Raw genomic sequence first — 20,320 nt, forward strand, 5'->3', positions numbered from 1 at the left:
CGCTGTTAAGCACACTCTATAGTATTTTTAACCAGGCTGTTCGTGCAGTAAAGAATGACTTTTTATATTTGTATTAAATAACTTTAACTGCTCAACACAAGAACAACTTAAGACCTTCCCAGTTTCTCGAAAAGCGAGCACCTCAAATCAATTTCTCCATAAAAAATTATCATACATTTTTTATGTAACGAAAGAGCAGCGTGAATAATTAAACACCTGAAAATTGCTTTAAGATGTTTCGAACATCTAAACTGAGAGGCGTGTTTGGTATTGAAAAGTTTAATAAACGCGTCTTACGAATTGTTTGTTATTTTTTCGGTAGAAAGCTTCTAGTATCCTAAGTGTGATGGGACAAAAATAGCCCTTCAATTTAAAAAAATCAATTCAACGTTTATCTTCCTTCGACTATTTATTTCATAAAAAAAGAATTTCAGTGGAATATGTATCCCTAAAAAACTGGCCAATAGGTATTTAAAGTTATATGCTGTGTAGATTTCGGTATAGATCTATTAAATGCATAAAATAAACTTCAACACACCTACAAACATCCAATTAAAACATTCAAAATGACCATTATAAAGTGAGCACAACTACTTAATTTTATAAGGCAATAAAAGTCCCACAGCATTGTTGAAAAATGAAATAAACTCACTTGTTCAGCTTTAAATTCAAATTCTCGCGAATAAATCCCAGCATGAACGTGCAACAGCAGAACAAAAAGTAAGGTGGATTTGCGCTATCTATTTACATAAAATTATACACGTACATATTTTTCTGCTCTACAATTTCGATGGATCGAATTGTATGCCTCGCCCACGGCGTTTGCAGTTAAAAATATTTCGCAGCCGTCTGCTAGTTGGTATCATTTGTGATTTTATTTACATCGGAGACGGATGGGAGTTTGTTAAGGGGGCAAAAAGGACCTTTGAAAAAGTGAAATTCACGACATTCCTTTATGAAAAGGATGAAGAAAAACGAAGGCAGCGCAAAAAATGTAAGAAGGTTAATAATATGTCTTCTGCTGTTAACAATTTCTCTGGCTCTTGAAAGCCTCTTATATTTAAATGAGTGAAGAAAAAAAAATTTATGCAGGAAATAGTTATTTACGCCATAAAGGAGGTAAATATTATTTACCAGTCGAGGACGATTTTGTGCCCGAACGGACCGAGGGCTGGCAATAGAGTCCGAGGCTGGTAAATTATACTTAACTGCTGCGTGATGTATAACATTTTATCTGCTTCTATAGTTTTTTATGAAATAAAGATTAGGTTTTATTTTTTGATATTTCTTAATCAATTCATTTTACATTATTCGAAATCTTGCAAAGTCGTCTTGGTTGTTTGGATTTTGTCGTTTCTAAGAAGGTGTTTATAAACTAAGATACATATAAGTTGCAATTTTCTGGTTTTGAATTATTATTTCTAAATGAGTGATTTTCAAATAGAAAGTACAGCAAATACTGCCTGCGAATTTTATTGCCCGAGAAGTCGAAAGTGCGCTAATTATTCTTTTTTTTTCAGATTCGTTTCTCAAGGGCGAAAATGTTAGTAAATTCAACAAGGCTCTTATAGGCGTATGACATAAAGTGAGCACAAGAAATGCTTTATTATTCGTTTTTCGAACAATATAATCATGATAAAACAAGTTAAATGTGAAACAAAGGAGTTGTTATTGCTATATCCGAGCAGTCACGACAATATATACATATTTTAACATGTAATAAATAATGAGCAATCGTTAATAATAATTGTAACAATTTTACCTTAGAAAAATATATGCCCTTGAGCATAAAGCAATGAGGCTAAACATACAGAGAAGAATTGTTATCATTAAACATCTATAATAATCACAATCATAAGATTACATAGAACAATTAACAACAAAGTACTTAAAGAATAATTACCTGCTAATTAATACCGGTTAAACACTTTTATTTTTCACTATTTTGCCGCACTGCCCACCGATCGTCTTACTCCCATCTCTACCCTGTTCTCACTTCAACTATTTTGGCTTCCATCCAGAATTCCCCACCTAAGCGCTTGTTTTTGTGCTCCTTCTACCAACTGTCAATATTACGTTTTCATTATTGTATAACACAGGTGACGTTGAAATTGATACGATAAGTATGGTTTTGCACACTATGACGTTATTGTAGTTACAATTCCAGATTCTGAAAATGGTATGTCATGTACGTTTACAATTACTTCTCGTCTGGGTTCTGTTTCTCATCAAGAAATATATCAAGATTAGATTGGAAATTAAAACTGAAATCTTACGCTTTTTTATGTACTATTAAGCAGGTAGATGTTATAACCAACCAAGTCAGCAAAAAAACTTTATACGATTCATAAAAAGACTGCACAGTTTTTGAAACTAGAACATCCTAGAACATATACAGGCCATTCATTCCGAAGAACATCGGCAACGTTACTGGCTAATACAGCAGTTGATGTATTAGCAATCAAGAGACATGGTGGATGGAAATCAGCCACAATTGCAGAAACTTATGTTGCTGACAGTTTAAGTAACAAAAATGAAATAACCAACAGGATTCTTTACGAGGGCACTTCAACTCCAGGTTCTACTTGTCGAATTATGCTGTTTTAATGGATCAGTCAGATAATATTGAGTGACTAAAATGGAGCGGTCAAATCATTTTGAGAAAAATGTGACAATTAGTAAATGCGAGGTGAATAATTATCCAGATTTTATAAAACTACGTCTAACACAGAAACTAAGCCCCTGTATATAAAGAAACTGTGGTGTGTTGTGGATACTCAGAAATTACAGCTGCTCCTCAAATTTTAATCAAAAATGGCTTCAGCTGTTTTTTATTCTATAACTATTTATTCAATAACCACATTGTTGAAATTCCAATTGAAAACTATTACAATTAATGATTACATTGTTATTAATTTGCATCAGTTTCGATAGTGTCGTCACTTTTCAGTAGAATCTACAAATTTTCTAATTATTTTATATTTTAGCATGGCTTGCAGACTGCCAGGGCCTTCATTTTTTAATTCCTAGTTGCCACGTCATCGGTTTAGACTTGTCGATATTTCGAGAGGCATGCTACTCTCTTCTTCAGATGAAACTCAGTTTCAGGGTAGAAATTCCTGGACCATAGTTCTTATTTTATTTCATTCTTTTGTATGTTTAGAAACGGACTAACTTAATGTCAGATTCCCGATAGCAACGCGCCATATGTAAAAATAACCGTTAAAATATGATTTGACGTGCTGCCAAAACATTAGTGTGTATTAAAATATCTAACACACCTATGTTCTTTGTACTACAGGCGATCAAATGAAATTTAATTTCATGTTTTTCCACTTTGTCGTTATTCTGAAAACTTATATTCGCATAAATTTCAATAGCTTTAATAGTTACATGTTGACGGGAAGTTTCAATTCTTGTGATTATCTCATTTGTATAATACACGTCTGTGTTTAGAATAAACATAATCGTCAAATCGCGAATTAATTTTATGAAAAGCTACAACTTTTTTTTTAAATAGCATTGTTTTTTATGTGTTTACCATCCCGTCATATTGTATCAAGTGTGAAGTCAACTGGCAGTAACATTTTAGGGGCAGCAACACGGAATTTAACTGAACAGCGAAAACTAACCTCCGTCGCCTTTCGTAAGCGTTCGGAACCGGATCGGATTCTGCTTAAATTTAAACTGTTCACTATGTAATCTTCTTGCTGATTTGTTTATTTTGGATTAATATAAAGTGTCTAGCACCGATTGGTCTGTTTTAACTTTCCTCAATGCGTTACTATCTGCTTTATGTAGCGACAGAAGTATTGTTCGACTAAACTAGGTTAATGTCAGACATCATTGACATTCACAAATTAAATAGACACATACACTGTTTATAAATTGCACACATAATTGTTTGCAAAAACTCTAAATGATATTAAAATAATACCCCATATCAGCCAGATTAGTTTTTTATTTATTTTTTTGGTATGTATGCTTTTTTAAACTGCAAAAATAGTTATTTTTGGACAAAAATTAGTTTTATTTACGATTAGTGACGTATCTACGTAGTAATATTAGTTAATATTTAACAAATCATGTAAGTATTTTGTTTTTTAAACAGTAATAGATAGTTTTTTTTAATGTTCGGCGCTACGACCACAATGATATCTAAAAAATTTGGTGATTTTAAAATAACTCGTCGTTAGCCATGCAAAAGCAATCTTCTTTACTTAATTATTTTCCATTATTGTTCTCTAGCAGTTGTTTTAAAATAGTAACAATTGGCAACGCTGATAGTGCACTGATACAACTTACCACACAGAAACCTAGAACCCACAACGAAATCTTTGTGGATGCCGAGGGGAAACGCCACCTATGATTATTAGCAAAATTTCCCTTGCCAACTTGACGTTAGTTAGCGGTAACGGTTGGGTATCAACGACAGGCTTCCCGCTGTTTGTACACACAAGGAATTCCACAAGTTGTTGGGGCTACACCTCGTAGCGAAACATGTTCAGATATCGCCGGCACGGGAAAAGTTTCGGTCGCCATAGTAACCCCCGCTTTGTCACCGGAGAAGTTGGCGACAAATTCGTTGTTTTAATTCGTGCTGGATACGTGGCGGGGGTTCCGAATGTAATTCTGGAGGAATGACATTATTAAATCTGTCACGGGGTTCGTTCAAGACGATTCCCCGGAGGTGGGGGGGTTCCTTAATTTAAGTTATGAAATTATATACGTTTGTTTTGGTAATGTTCGGTGCGGTGCGGTAAATATATTCGTGTCCACGGTGTCATTAAGGGTTTTATGACCTTAAAATACAGAAAGACATATGCCTGTAATAGCTTTCTTGACATTTATATAAATTAATTTAACAGTCGTAGGCCCCGAAAAGAGAGACGTGCTGTGCTGTTCGTAGGCATTCTGAGTATTTATTTTTAAACGTTTATCTGGAAAAGTTCGGAGAAAGAAATAATTTTAATACTTCAGTCCAATTAAATCATAAAAGTTGAAAACTTGAAAAAATTACTTGTATGCATTTTCTTGAATTTTATGGCGGGGAAGGGTATTAGATCAAGAAAATTATCAAAAAAAAGAGAAACTCGAAAAAATTCCTATCCGCGATATTATTGTAAAATTCTCCAAAGGAAGATAATGCATGACATCTCTCATCTCGTGAGTCAAAAAATTTTATTAACTAACTTTTCTATTTAAACAAATAAGTGAGGAAAACAGTTTTTTTCACTTTGCAGGGAAAACCATCAATTTTAGCGAAAAATGACTCACAGACAGCTTGTAGGGAGTAAAATTATCTACAAAATGAGACCCGTTAAATTAAAATCGGTTAATAAACAAAAAAGTTATTGCAAAAAAGCTAGAAAAGTGTCCATTTTTTAATTTGTTTATAACTATCGCATTTATTGTTAAAATTTTGTAAAACCTATGACAAGTTGAGGGTTTTGCCATACTTTAAAAGTGTGCCACAAGTGGGCGCTGTAGGTGCGATAGTTTTCGCACAATTCAAATTGTTTATAACGAAGGCTCCAAAAGCTATGAACTTTAAGCCTCTGTACAGGCGTTTATTATTTACTGTTAAAAGATTTAAAAAAGAATGGAGCATTTGAATTTATTGCAAAATTTTCTAAATTAAAAAATATTAATAAAAATTATGTGGTCGATAAAATTAAAAAATATTTGCAACATAACCAAAATTAATTAAAAAATATTAATCACAACAACTTTCAATAATAGATATAATGCAATATAATACAACAATTTAAAATTGTTTTTATGCGAAATAATAATTTGAAAATAATTTCAGAATTTTTACTTTAATTTTAAATCGTAATTAAGTAACAAAATATTGAAAAAACAAGTTTACTCTGGCTTAATATGTAAAAAAACAACTTTTTAAATGGACGATAGCTTCATTTATTTATTTAATAATAGTAAAATAATTCCGAAATTGAAATTTTAATTAATATTTCGTTTAAAAATAATTTTTGTGACATTTTTGTAAATTAAAAAAAATTAATTATAAAAGATGCATTTTTTCTGGGGTTCAGGGCTATTCTACGAATTCGTAAATATGCCCATTGTTATTTTTTCGTCGAGCTACCCCAGTTTAAAAAAAAATAAGTTTCTACGATGAATAGAAGCCGAGATATTGCAAAATTTACAGCGCGCACTTATTTGAACTTTGGATTTAACTTTTCTCGCCCGCGCGACCGCTTGGACGAGCTTCCCCCACCACCACGCCGCCGGCCGCCGGACAGTTTACTTAGCGAGTACCTTCTCTTTAAAGGGCTCGTGAGTCGTTAATTTTCCACATTTTTCAATGCAATTCACGGGAAATCGTAGTTTACGTCGTAAACTTTATTTTGCGAAAAATTCAAGTCTTAATATTTATAAACAATTGCGCTACGATTTAAAAAAAAAATTCTTATCTTGGCTCCTGTTGGTCGTAGAGGGTACTTTTTTTATTTTAAAACTGTATTTTTTTGCCAGCTATCCATTGCATCTATTTTCGGTGAGATAGCATAAATAGCAACAATGTTATTCAAATTGTTTATAAGCGAAAAACGCACGGTTTTTTAATGCACAATTTGAGAATGTTAATGTCAAAAAAACGGTGATATTTTTTAATAGGTCGCTTAATTACGTCTTTAAGATTACAATGACGCTTTCAGAATCATGTTTGGTTGAAAATTAACGCCTGTACAGATGCTTAAAGTTTATAACTTCTGGAGCCTCCGTTATAAACAAATTTAATTGTGCGAAAACTATTGCACATACAGCGCCCACTTTTGGCACACTTTTAAAGTATGACAAAACCCCCAACTTGTCATAGGTTTTATAAAATTTTAACAATAAATGCGATAGTCATAAACAAATTAAAAAATGGGCACTTTTCTTGTTTTTTGCAATAACTTTTTTGTTTATTAACCGATTTTAATTTAACAAATCTCATTTTGTAGATAAGGCGCCGTCCTGTAGCGGAAAAATTAAAGGTTTTTAGAGGAAAACTTATATAACACCTATTAAAGTTCTTGAAAAATTGAGTGGTGGTAGAACTTGTGAGCATGAAAACTAATGAAGTTACAATCAAAATAAAATGATTGTCTTGATTTTTGAGAAAAAAAAATCGGTATTAAATGAATGACTTGACGGAAAAAAAATTAAACGTGTTCCTTCTGCAATTTACTTTATTTATGTTTTAACAGTAGATTTTGGGAATTTGAATGATTTTAGAAGCCTAAATTTAAAATTTTTCAATTTAAAAAAAACGCCTTTTTTAATTTTTTTTTAGGACAAAATTTGACTGAGTTATGATCGTTAGAAGCTCACAACTAAGCTCCAAGAGTGCCTTCCCTGAGCCCTTTTAGCTTACAAATCTAAAAAACGAATGACTCAAAAAAACTGCAAATCACAGAACTTAAAGTGCTTTAAATTCCCTACAAAATGGTTTTCTGAGTAAATTGATACTTTAAAATTACAAAAGTTATGGTAAAAAAATTAATCGAATTTTTTCGGTAAAATTTTCGGAGCGGGTAAATTACCATCATCTTTGTGTATTTTGGAGCGCTTGTGAACTGATTTGAGTATTTTAATAATATACATACACACACGTATCAGAGTTCACATGTATATGTATGTGTGTGTTGTACATTCGGAAATTGGCCGAGGCGTTGAATTTAGGTTGGCACCAAGTGAGAAATTCTGTATACGCACAGGTTGGCAGCCTTACTTAGATAAAGTGGATGCGCTACATGCAACGCAGTGATTTCATAAATAAATTCTATAAGGGGTAGGGTTTTTTATTAGGGGTAGGTCTTCCATAACGGTTTTTTAGATGGCTGAAAAGTTGCAACATATCATAGATCATTTGAAAACCAATAAAAAGTTTATAATTCAACATATGCATACCATTAAAACCTCTCAGGCTTTCAATAATATTTTTTCGTTTATTTTATTATAAGGGATGGTTTTTAAGGGTTGCAACTTTGTAATGAGTCGTAAGCTATCTAATGAATAACAAAAGAAATGCAATATATTGTGAATGCACCAAAAGAATAATTTAAACTGTTAAAAACTTGTTTCTATTTTTTGGCCATGAAAGGGTAGTTTTTAAGGATTTTTAAGGGTTGAAAAGTAATTAAATTTCATAAATTATATTAAAAAACATGAAAAGAACTTTATCCAACATATCTGAACATGAATTGAATCTTTAAAATACGTAAATCTGCGATTTTCGCATTTTTTTCGTACAAGGGTAGTTTTCACCCCGAAATAGAAAAAAACACACATCTAGACAATATTACTTTTGAAGTGGGGGGTCAAATGAGCTTGTATGCAAATTGTCAGGAAAATCCATCCTATCCGAAAAAATTGGGAGCTTTTACCTTATTTTCGTCTTCAGTGACTGGACTAAATGCGGTGCCATAATTTTTAGCGATTTATTTATCGATTTTTTTTTCGATAGCGACATATATCACTCCGACAATTAAAGGAAGTGGAAGTTATCCAACCTTCTGATGATTTGTCAAAACAAGCTATTTTTCGTTTTAAAAATAGTTCGTACTTCCAAACCATCAACTTCATGAGTAACACTACATTTATTTATTGCTAATTATAATTTTATGGGTCATCTGGCAACACTGAAGGAACTGCTCATATAATGCGCACATATTGGTCGTGTTCCACGACGTAGAGGCTAAGATATATGATATTGCTCATACCACCGGCATTTGTATGACGTCACGTGGAGACTAACTAGCGATTTGTGGATATTGTCCGTGTGGAACCCACAGGCAGTAACTTTAATAGCGCCAACCTATCTTTATAGCTTAGATTTTGTGTTGTGTGCATTCTATAGTGCTGTAAATTTCATGTTTATGTTTGTTTGCGACTGATATGTATCAAGCTTTTCACTACTGTGGTGATTATTAACATTATAGTCTATTAATAACGACTTCTTGAAGTGCATCGTTCCGTTTTTGATTGGACAGCATACAACCAAATCAAATCCTTTAATAAGGGTATTACGTTTTCTATTTTCTAAATAATGAAAACGTTTTAAAAATGTGGGTTGAAGCAAATATACAGGGTGTTTCAATCGTCGCTTCCTGCGACCAAAATAAGCAAATTTAACTGAACCTATGTTCTAAGTTGCTTCGATTAGTCGCTAACAAAAAGAGACAAATATATTTTTAGCTAGAAAAGCAATCTAGTCATGTCCAAAGGCTTTTGACACTGTTATTTCAATTTGTGGGCCAAGAAGTCATTCTCTAAAAATTTAATTGGTATTAATTCTATTATCAAAATATGACCCCTTCAATTTTCACCAGCCGGCACTGCATCTCAGATGAATTAACAATAACACGAGAAGAAAATATGTTTAAAGTTACTTTCATTTGTCGATATTTAATAGTACCCCAGCACCTTTAAATAAATATTTATTTTTTTGCTGTTTAGTTTTCGCATATTTATTGTAACCAATAAATTTCGTTTAATACCGTTTACTTTTTAAATAGACAATATATTATATTGTTAAGCGTATATTTATTTTGTTGGCAGCATATCTATTTTTGTTACATTTCGATTTGTCTGACTTTACAGTCATCGGCGCCAAATGCAGCAAAAGAAATAAATTTACAGGTGATTACGTAATCGAGTAAACAATATACGTATAAACTGTTTTAAGAAAAAAAACAGTAGATCCATATTTGGTATTTATATGTAGGTGTTTCAAAGTATTAAAGAGTCGTTTAGTTTAAATTACCAAAAAAAGTTGAGTAAACCTTACTAGGTTCGGTAAGAAAAGAAGATATAAATTGGAACGTTTAAAAAAATGTTTGTTAACTTCGAAGTAGGTAATTTTTTCTTTTTAATATATTTTTTTAATGTCTGCCTGTTTCCATTAACGATAACGAGGGAAAATATATAAAAACTCAGTTTGAATAGAAGTCTGTCGTAAGAGAAGAGAAAATAAAAAAGTTAAGTAATAAGTAGACATAGGTAACTTTGTGGCGACAATTAAATAAATAAACAGTAGTAATTTATATTATGCTGTATACGCTTTGTAGTAGCAGAAATAGGCTAAATCTGTGGCCTGGCCAGGTCGACAGGGCAGGCGTTAGGGTGCCACTAGATACGTACCGAATAAATTGATCGATGCGAAGCTTCAGATCACAAGCAGACGTGTATATGTTATTTACTGTACAATAACGCAGATAATGGGATTACGAATTATTTGAAAACTACTTTTATACTTACTATAACAGTGGTACAGTAATAAAAATCTAACTAAATTTTCACGAACCATCTTTTAGTTGATAAAATAACATCTTCTACGTGATAGTGGCAGTTGCCGATGCAAGTGAAAGTGACTAGAGAAATAATTAATAATTTGCTGTATTATAGTTCATTTTGAATTAAATTTGATACAAAATTAAAGGCATTTGAGCAAAAAAAAAATATCACGTAAAAATGAAATCCTTTTCGCGTTCGTAAGCTTCGTGTTTATTCACTCAAAAGTCTACTATTTTATTTAATTAAGTATATTTTTCCATCTGCATTTGTTTACAGATAATTGTTATTTTTTTTTAATTGTAATAATGTGTTCATGTTTTGATACCTAATGATTTAGGCGACACAAGAAATTACAAACAATTTTGTTAATTCGCGCAACTTGCGATTTAAGGTTTTGTTGATGTTCGTAATAATATAATATTGACACTACTTTTAATAAGACTGAAAAAATAAATAAATATAAAATTGTTGCAGAGTGAATTGTGATAAAAATATCAACATTTTATCATCTCATCGTTATTTTTGTAGATCCTTTCGACTCTAAAATATTTTTGATGTTTTCACAGCATTTAATGCCAACTCTATTATTAAAATAAACCTGAATTCTTTTTATTCGAAGTGAAACTTTTTTCTGAGTTTCCAAGGGAAACAAATCATTTAAAACTTCATTCCTCAAGATATCACTTAAAAAGTAGTACCTTCGCATTAATTTTAGATACAGGATAACTAATTCCTCTTTGATATTTGCCCTAAAGTATTAATAACTGAGATAGAATCATTCATGCGTGAATTCTTGACCCTGTGCACCGACTAGGATGTTAGTTAAGTTAGAAGCCAAAGAGGCATGTAATCAAGAGGGGTTTGCATATATTTAAGAGCATAGCAGCTTGGTTGAACTCGAAATATACCTTGTAAACTAATGTCTTGAGATGTCCCCAAACAAAAAAATCAATAGGGTTCATGTCGGGTGATCTGAGTGACGGTGAACTTTAGGGACAAAAATAAGGTTACCTTTTTTACGTATTTTGTGCAGCAGAATATAAATCCGTTACAATAGCGTGTAAAAAATACAGTGGCGTAGGTTTTTTTTTATAAAAAAAAGGGGTGACGCTGTCCAGTTGTACACCACTGGTTGAACCTTTAGAGATTATATTTTATAAAATACAAGGCCTACTATCATACATTACCTGTACTAAATTTTATTGAAATTGGTTAATAGATTCCGGAGATATAAGCAAAAAATCAATTTTATTTTAACGACTTCAACACCCTGTATCTCTAACCGTACCTCTCGCCGTTCCAGACCTATGTTTATAGAGCAAACACTTACTATTTTAAAGAGATCGATCTACCCTCGAAGTTTCCTGCATAAAATTCGGACCACCCTGTATAGGCTGATATTAGGGTGGCCAAAAAAAAACCGAATATTTTTTTTCGTGCCTCTTGTTAAAATGTGTTAGTTTGACATGTTTTAAGAGCCCCCTCTAAAAATCAGCCCAAAAAAAAATTTTTTTAGAGGTCGCTCAAGATTTTAAACAATTTCCAAAATCGTCAAAAATATTTTTTTTTAAATTTTTTTTCCTCGTTATTTTATCAATTTCTAGGTTGAAAAAAATCTCGATATTGAAAATTTCAAATCGATATTTTAATTTCTAAAGGTCACTCATTATTATTTTAAAAGTGGTGTACCTAAAATGTTTTCGAGCGACCTCTAAAAATAAATATCAACGAACTAATAATTTTTTTTATTGAATTTGATGAACAAAAGAATAGAAATAAATCACGAGACACTTAAAAAATTTCTCGAGGTAAAATTTATTACCGCACTGTGAGTATCAAATATTTATAATTTTTTAATTTTTTAACACTTAAGTATCGTGATTTATTTCTATTCTTTTGTTCATCAAATTCATATTTTCATCATATTTTTAGAGGTTGCTCGAAAACATAGGTACATTACTTTGAAAGTTAAAATAATTATGAGTGACCTTTAGAAATTAAAATAACCAATTGAAATTTTCAGAATCGAGATTTTTTTCAACCTAGAAAATGATAAAATAACGAGAAAAAGATTAAAAATAAAAAATTTCAATTTTTGACGATTTTGGAAATTTTTAATAAGCGACTCTTGAGCGACCCCTAAAAATATTTCTTTGAGCTGAGTTTTTGAGGAGGCTCTTAAAACATGATAAACCAACATATTTTCACAAGAAACACACAAAAAAATTTTTTTTGGGCCACCCTAGGCGATATACAGTGTAGGAAAGTACCGATGGTCTATCAGAAGTTACGTGAGAGCGATAAAGTAAGCCATAGAAATCCATGTGATAGACAAGGATGGCTATAATGAAGGCGTCTAATTAGTCAACGCCCATTTTGCCCTTCCACAAATAAGAAGTGGATCGCCACTGGTAAGTTTCTAGAGCTGGTAATTTTTTGTTTCATACCTACTGTCATACCGCATATGCACACTGAATTTGTTTAAATGATCTCAAGCGGTTTAGAAATTTAAAATTAAAAACTGATTTTTTTTTTAAATTTTGGACACGTAGCTGGACAATGGTTGTTCTAAAACCCCACATTTATATAACAAAAAACCCTTTTTTTTGGCCGCAGAATACGCCCCTGGATTTTTTACCTCTAAGAAACACCTGTATGAGTCAAGTCGTGCTCTGTTGTATCATTCAGATCAATCTTTCATTTATTCGAATATCAGAACTCCGTGAAGTGTTATGGAATTTTTATCTTAAAGGTAGAGGTAGTAAGTAAATAACAGCGAATTTAGAATTTCAGATCAGTTAGTTAAGGGGATACGGTATCCCCTTAATAGTTTCACAACTTTTCTTTGTGATGGAAATAGAAAGTGTAGAGAAAAAAGTATAATCACATCCCTTATCTTCTATTCAACAAACTAGTAAGCACCCGATCGACCTAAACTGACTATTTCGTTTCTAGTTCCAAACGCCACTTACCTTGAGGTTATGGTAGAACAGCACCGCCCCTATCGTCACTATCGTGAACCATATGAACAGCGTGAACGTGGTCACCTCCGATATATGAAGCACGTTCAGAGCGTTACTGAGGATGACCGCGGCAGCGTGACAGAACACCACCGGCAGCAACATCCTGTCCAGCATGTCCCATGGCACCTCCTGGGGGGCGGCTGTGGTCGTGGACTTAAGCCCCAGGCCCACCGAGGACTGTCGCCGGATTGACCCCTTGCGGATGGCCCCCGGCGGCAGGCTGATGGGGGGTAAGCTCTTTAGGGACGGTCTTCTCTTGAACGGCCCGCTCATTTTTACACTTTAGACGGCGTGGTACAGTCGGTCAAGTAAGCCTTGATGGGTGTCTTTTGTTATTACCGAGACGAGGAGGTCACTGCGCTGGGCGTTACGCAGCAAGTGTGGTCTGGAGGCGACTATCTGACTGATTGCGTTGATTAGTCACGCCGGACCACAGCTGTGACGTCACGTATCGGGCGCTGTGGCCTTCTTGTCTCGCTGGCAACGGTTTGAACGGTTTTGAGTGTGCCACTTTATTTGGAGGGAAATTTTATTTAGCGTAGTAAGTAAAAAAAATGAAGTTCTAAACAAATATTTTTTATTAACTGACGTAAATAACGAGCGTTCGAATAAAAACGTGGTCAAGTTGGTTCTGAAAATTTGGACGTAGGGCGTAGCGTATGCAAATGAACTTAAACGTCATCTGTCAAAGCGCTATATCGCCGCTATCAATTTGAATATTTTCGTTTTAAAAAGCGTTTAAAATGGTGTTTTCTCAAGAACAAAAAGTGTTTATCATAGAGTCCTACTTTAGAAATGGACGCAAGATTGATGGAATATGGAAGTATTCTATTGAGGAATGTTTCATAGAATTTCAAAATCAATTTCCCGGCGTTGTTGAGTACAAAATTTTTCAAAGTGCAGTTCAGCGTTGTGTTAATGTTTTTCGTGAAACGGGCAGTGTAACAAGAAAAGAAGGAAGCGGCCGACCTAAAAAGCGGACTGAAGAATTAAAAGAAAATGTCCAACAAATAATGGAAAATGCGCCAAGAACTTCTGTACGTGTTTTATCACAAATGGTGGGAGTATCAGTCGGTACCTGCCACACAGTGTTAAAAAAAGATTTGCGTTTGTTCTCCTATCGTTTAACTTGTCAGCAAGAACTTCATGAAGTTGATTTTCCGCGACGGGCTGTATTTTGTGAATGGTTTTTAAACAACTACGGTGAACTTCATAATATCACCTTTTTTTCTGATGAAGCCTGGTTTCATTTAAGTGGTTACGTAAACTCACAGAATATGAGAATGTGGTCTTCTGAAAAACCAGATAACTTTTTTGTCGAGGGCCCTCTACACGCTCAAAAAATTGGAGTTTGGTGTGCTCTCAATCGAAGGAGGATTTATGGACCTATTTTTTTTAATGGTACTCTTACTGCGCAAAGGTATAGAGAAGAAATTATCGCTCCTTTTGTTAACCAGCTGGAAGAAAACGAAATTACAAACTTTTACTTTCAACAAGATGGCGCAAGGGCACATACGGCAGGCGAGACGATGAATATGTTGAGGGAAGTTTTCCAAAATCGACTAATAAGTCTCAATGCTGAACATGAATTTCCACCGAGGTCATGTGATATTACGCCGTGTGATTTCTTTTTGTGGCCTTACCTTAAAAACACTATTTTTGAACTGCCTATTCCTGATTTAAACCATCTGCAGGCTCGACTTATAGACAAGATTCGTGAAATTAACAATACCCCGAGCATCTTAGAAAATGTCTTTAATTCTTTGAGGAACAGGTGTGAAAAGTGCTTGGAACAAGGAGGGGGACACTTTCAGCAGCTGCTTTAATTTATTGTTATAACAAGGAGGGGGACACTTTCCGCAGCTCCTTTAATTGTTTGTTATTGTTATCACGATTATTCTTTAAAATAAAGTTATATAGTCATTAACGTTATTGAAACTGACAGCTGCTATACAGCTCGTTGAGAAATGAGGTTAAGTTGGGCGCTATAAGCTACTCCCGACGTCCAATGTGTCAGAGCCAACTTCGACCACGTTTTTATTTGATCGCTCGTTATATTTATAAAGGGTAGTTCCTTAGTGCAGCTTTTTTGAATAAAATAACACAACTATACAAAAAAAATTCTGACCCAGAACTAAAACTGCCATAGTATGTATTTTGACCTTCTGAATTTAATGGCGCAATTTCATTTTATCGTGTAATTTTTTTAATCTTCGATTTTATGCCAAAAATAGGCGGAAAATGGCTGTTTTGGCATAAAATCAATGATTTAAAAAAAGTGACATGATAAAATGAAATTTATCTTAAGTATTCAGTTCAGGAGGTCAAAATATATAAAAGATGGTAGTTTTAATTTCTGGATCAGGACTTTTTTGTGTGGCTCTGTATAATTTTTGAAATTTTCAAAATATTAACTAATTTATTGTTGTTGTAAACGTGGGCAATTATATGCGAAATTACTCAACAAAAAATGACGGCGAAAATCCACAAACTGACAGGTATATACGAAGATATGAAAATAAAAACATTTTGTACCTTTTGACTTAAATATTGGGCGACGACTTGTTCAAATTTTTCGAAAGGCGCGTCCTCAATTATGTTACAACTATGATAGCTATCTCATTTTGGAGTTATTTCAAAAAAACTAAAAAAAATTGAAATCCTAAGCCTGTTACAATTTTTTTATTGACAATTCCACTCATCATCATCACCAAAAATCGTGGTTTGCTATCGGTTAAATAGGAAGGAAGAGAAATACAACTGGACAAAAAAGCGGATAGATTGCGTTACCATAGCAACGCAGTTATTTTATTTATTAATCGCAATTATTATTAATTGATTTTGTAAAGAAAAATTTTGATTTGGATACACAGTATTGAGGATGTGGCAAAAATATTGTAAGTTTGGGGTTTCAACATGAAAAAGAAAAATGGAGAAGATTATAAAGAGTACGTTCTGAAAACAATGTGGAATACCACGGCAAAATACGTATTTTCAAAAACTTAATACTACATATTTTCAACCCATTCACCGATTCTGCTTTCAAGAAACCCCGTGACTCAGGCAATTCTAGACGAAGGAAGTTGCAAAATAATTTCGAAAAACGCAAAGAGAGTTCCGTTGCACTATCGTAAAGTGACATTATTAAAATGGCGCTAATATGGGTTGAAAATAAATCATATTGCTATGTACGAGAACAGAAGTATTCGAAAACAAACATAAGAAATATCCGGCTAAATCCGAGCTTTTATGGTATTACCCCTACAATTTTTGAAAAATTGTTCCAGGGAAAGCAAGTGAATAAAAAATAATGTAATAAATCATATAATTATAAAATTAAATTATAAACACAATAAAACAAAGAGACTATTACTTTTTTAAAATTGTATATCCGATTTAAAATTTAGTAGATCTTTATAGAAATTAGTACGAGAGTATTATGGGGTATATACGATAATATATCGTATGATAATGTCATGTTGGATTTAGATAAAAAAATACTAATACAATTTTTCAAAAATTGACACTAAAGAGATTTGTTTTTTTACTTATTAAGTTAATGGCCTGTACATCTTCAAGACTACATAATTCTTTTATTACTAAAAAATAGCCATTAAAAATAATATCAACATGAAATGAATGTAATGTCGAAAACGAAAAATTTTTTTAATTTCAAAGTTTTTTATAGGTATTTTGTAACACTACATTTATAAAATACCTCAGTTCATATTCTTTAAATAATGACAGAATTTTAATCATTTCAGAAATTAAAAAGTTATGAAAAGGAACTGTTCAATTATTTCTTTTTTATGGTACTGTGTATTATAAAAGTAATGGCGGTTTTAACAAACTATTAGTTGAGTTAGAGAGTTTTTACTTCAGATTGTTCAAAAGCATTTTTTTAAGTTATCAAATTTGTAAGTATTTTTTACGAATATAAACAAAACTAATCGTGTTCCGCGATTATATCCCGAAAAGGAAAAACTTTTTTATTTTATTTTTAAATATATAAGAAAATATAATTCTTTATAAAAAAACTGTTTTGTCCTCATACTCTCAAAAATGTTAGTACTTTCTTGATTTTATACACAGGGCGTTAATTTTTTGGAAAATTTAAAAGTGATCCCAAGCAAAACACCCAAATTTTTTGAAATATCTAAAAGATCACTGAGTTGCAACATTTTTAAGGGTTTGGGGATAGGTAAGAATTTTTATAAAGAATGATATTTCCTCATAAATATAAAAATAAAACATTTTTTCCTCTTCACGACACAATCGTGGGAAAACTGTATATGAGAAAATATAAAATATAAATCAGTTCATCCTTCTGTTTTTCTCAAGCAATAAATTCCTTACATACCTTCCCTATTTGTTTAGATCAAGTAATTATATACTTCATATATTAATTTCTCACCTTCCACAGATATACACACTCCTCTTTATAAATGATTATAAAAAAAATAAATTTCTCACCAAATAAAGTGGACTAAATATTTGCATTAAACACTTTGAAATATGAGTTGGATCCTTTAACGGAATCCAGTACTTAAATACGATTTTACGGAGGCCTACTTGGTGTAATTGGTCAAAAAAACTGGAATTTTTCTTACAGTGAACTAACTTGAAAGTGGCGACCCGGGAGACTGTGTCAAACACCTATTTCGCGAGCCGCATTCTATTTTAAAACTCAAGTAATGCACAGAGTTATAAAATATGTCTCCTACTTGGTGATTTAAATTTAACCCACCACTATACGGACGCGGACGGTCGAAAATTCGAAAAACAACCGGCAAATCTTCCCTGGACGGGGTACGCGATTGTTAGAAGAGCAAGCGGGTTGAAAATATTTTACAAAAATGGGTTTTTAATACAATACTAGTTTGTAGAGGTCATATTTTTGGAAATAAGATCTTAAATCTATACAGGGTGTCCGGTAAGTACCTCCTAATCTCTCGGGAGTGTATAGGGGAGGTCAAAATAAAACTAGTCCTTCCTATAATTTTTTTTCCTAATGTGCCCCCTAACGGAGTTATGGGGGGTCAAAGGGGTACCTAGAAATTAACGTTTAGGGTTATAACTTTGAAACCACCCTGTATATTTTAATAAAATTTTCGTACGTTGTATTACACATGGAGCTCTACGATTTGATGCTAAAATCAACTTTTTGCTATTATCAGGTGTCCAGAAACGGACTGGCCCTATCACAATTTTTCTCAAAATTTTGACAGAAGTAATTTTATCAAACTGAAAATATTATTATTAGATACTCTGAAGGTTTTTCTTTAAAAATGGTACTCTTTATTTATTTCGAAAAAATGAACGGTTTGCGAGATAAATCGGTTTTGAAAAAAATTGGTAACAAATACAACAACAATTAAAATTTATTTTTTTACAATAAAATCATTCCCGCTAGTGCCAGCCTACAGATTCACCATAAACATTTACTGGTGGTGAATTAAGGGAATGAATAATGCCGTTTCTTGTAAAATCAACATCTATGACCAAAATACATCTACAAATTATTATTGCTCTTGTCTCCATGGAGTTCTTTTCTATTGTTTTCGTTGTTAGACCCTGTTGATTTTAAAGTACTTGTCAAAGGCGCGTGACAGAATAAAAATTCAATTTTATTGTGGTATTCGTTTTAAGCCGTTAGAAATAACATTTAAAAATGGAAGAATATTCCTGTGCAGAATATGCTGATATGCACCTAATTTATGGGGAAGCATTATGCAACTCCGTGGAGGCAAGAAGACTTTATGAGGAAAGGTTTCCGGGTCGACATTTGCCGAGTCCAAAAACTTTTGAAAGAGTTGATCGTAGTTTAAGAGAAACAGGTAAAAAAAAATAGTGAAAAACGTTAGTGAAACTAATTTCTTCCGAATCCTTTATTTAGGAAGCTTTTTGCCACGCCGTGGTGGAGCAGGAGCCCCGAGGAGAGTACGAGACCCTCATGTAGAGGAACAAATATTGGAAGACGTTGCTAATAATCCTTCAAATAGCATAAGGAAGCTTGCGGCGCAAAACAATGTTACAAAATGGGCTGTACATGAAACTCTGAAAGAACAATTGCTTTACCCGTACCACATCCAAAAAGTACATGCTATGTCTCCAGATGATTATCCAAAAAGACTTCAATACGCCAATTGGTTTTTACAGCATCATATTCGGAATCATAATTTTGGTACATCTATTTTGTTCACCGATGAAGCAGGTTTTACAAGAGACGGCATAATTAATTCGCATAATCTACATGTCTGGGATGAAGAAAACCCTCACGCTTTAGTTCAAACTCGCTACCAACAAAGGTTTATGGTGAATGTGTGGGCTGGCATTATCGGGAATCATTTGATTGGTCCATTTATTCTGGAGCAAAGACTTAATGGTGCTCTTTATTTGCAATTTTTAGAGGAAAATCTAAATATTTTGTTAGAAGAAGTGCCCCTTCAAATAAGAACTGAAATGTGGTACATGCATGACGGTGCACCACCCCACTTTGATCGTTTAGTACGTCAACATCTGACGAATGTTTTTGGTGATCGATGGATAGGTCGAGGCGGACCTGTATTATGGCCACCTAGGTCGCCCGACCTAAACCCATTAGACTTTTTTCTGTGGGGTCATTTAAAAAATAACGTTTATTCAACACCCGTAAATAGTAGAGAGGAACTTCTGCTGAGGCTAACACAGAACTGTGACCATCTCCGCAATAATCACGGAATATTATTTCAAGTGCACCGGGAAAACATTCGTAGGATTAGAAAGTGCATTGAAGTACGGGGTGCTCATTTTGAACATCTACCGAAGTAACATTTAGGTACCTTTGTTCATTGTTGAATGTTCTTTGTTGCATGTCTTGTAAGTAAGTTATTTTTCAAATGTTATTTTTAATTGGTCACTACTTGCTCATAAAGTATAGCCAACCCGTTCAAAGATTTCTGGACTTGATAAAGTTAAAGAAATTAAATGCATGAAATAATATGTAAAAAAAATAA

The 20,320-nt window shown here is 33.0% G+C and overlaps 1 protein-coding gene across 3 annotated transcripts in view; it reads right to left on the minus strand.

Annotated features, from left to right (window-relative positions):
- Positions 1 to 17,990, minus strand: part of LOC108906631 (D-beta-hydroxybutyrate dehydrogenase, mitochondrial) — an 82,170-nt gene extending 64,180 nt beyond the window's left edge. Inside the window, exons 1-2 of one of the 3 annotated variants that reach the window (XM_023455047.1) lie at positions 17,799 to 17,990; positions 13,275 to 13,802 (exon numbers count right to left, since the gene is read on the minus strand). In XM_023455047.1, coding sequence (XP_023310815.1) covers positions 13,275 to 13,598 — 324 coding nt within the window. In that variant the 5' untranslated portion in view covers positions 13,599 to 13,802; positions 17,799 to 17,990. Of the gene's footprint in view, positions 1 to 13,274; positions 13,853 to 17,739 lie in introns of those variants that run through there. The other 2 variants (XM_023455045.1, XM_023455046.1) reach the window with 2 other exon arrangements.
- Positions 17,991 to 20,320: the final 2,330 nt, after the last annotated feature.

The sequence above is a fragment of the Anoplophora glabripennis genome, unplaced genomic scaffold (genome assembly GCF_000390285.2).
Source record: "Anoplophora glabripennis isolate ALB-LARVAE unplaced genomic scaffold, Agla_2.0 scaffold247, whole genome shotgun sequence".
NCBI classification, from domain to species: domain Eukaryota; kingdom Metazoa; phylum Arthropoda; class Insecta; order Coleoptera; family Cerambycidae; genus Anoplophora; species Anoplophora glabripennis.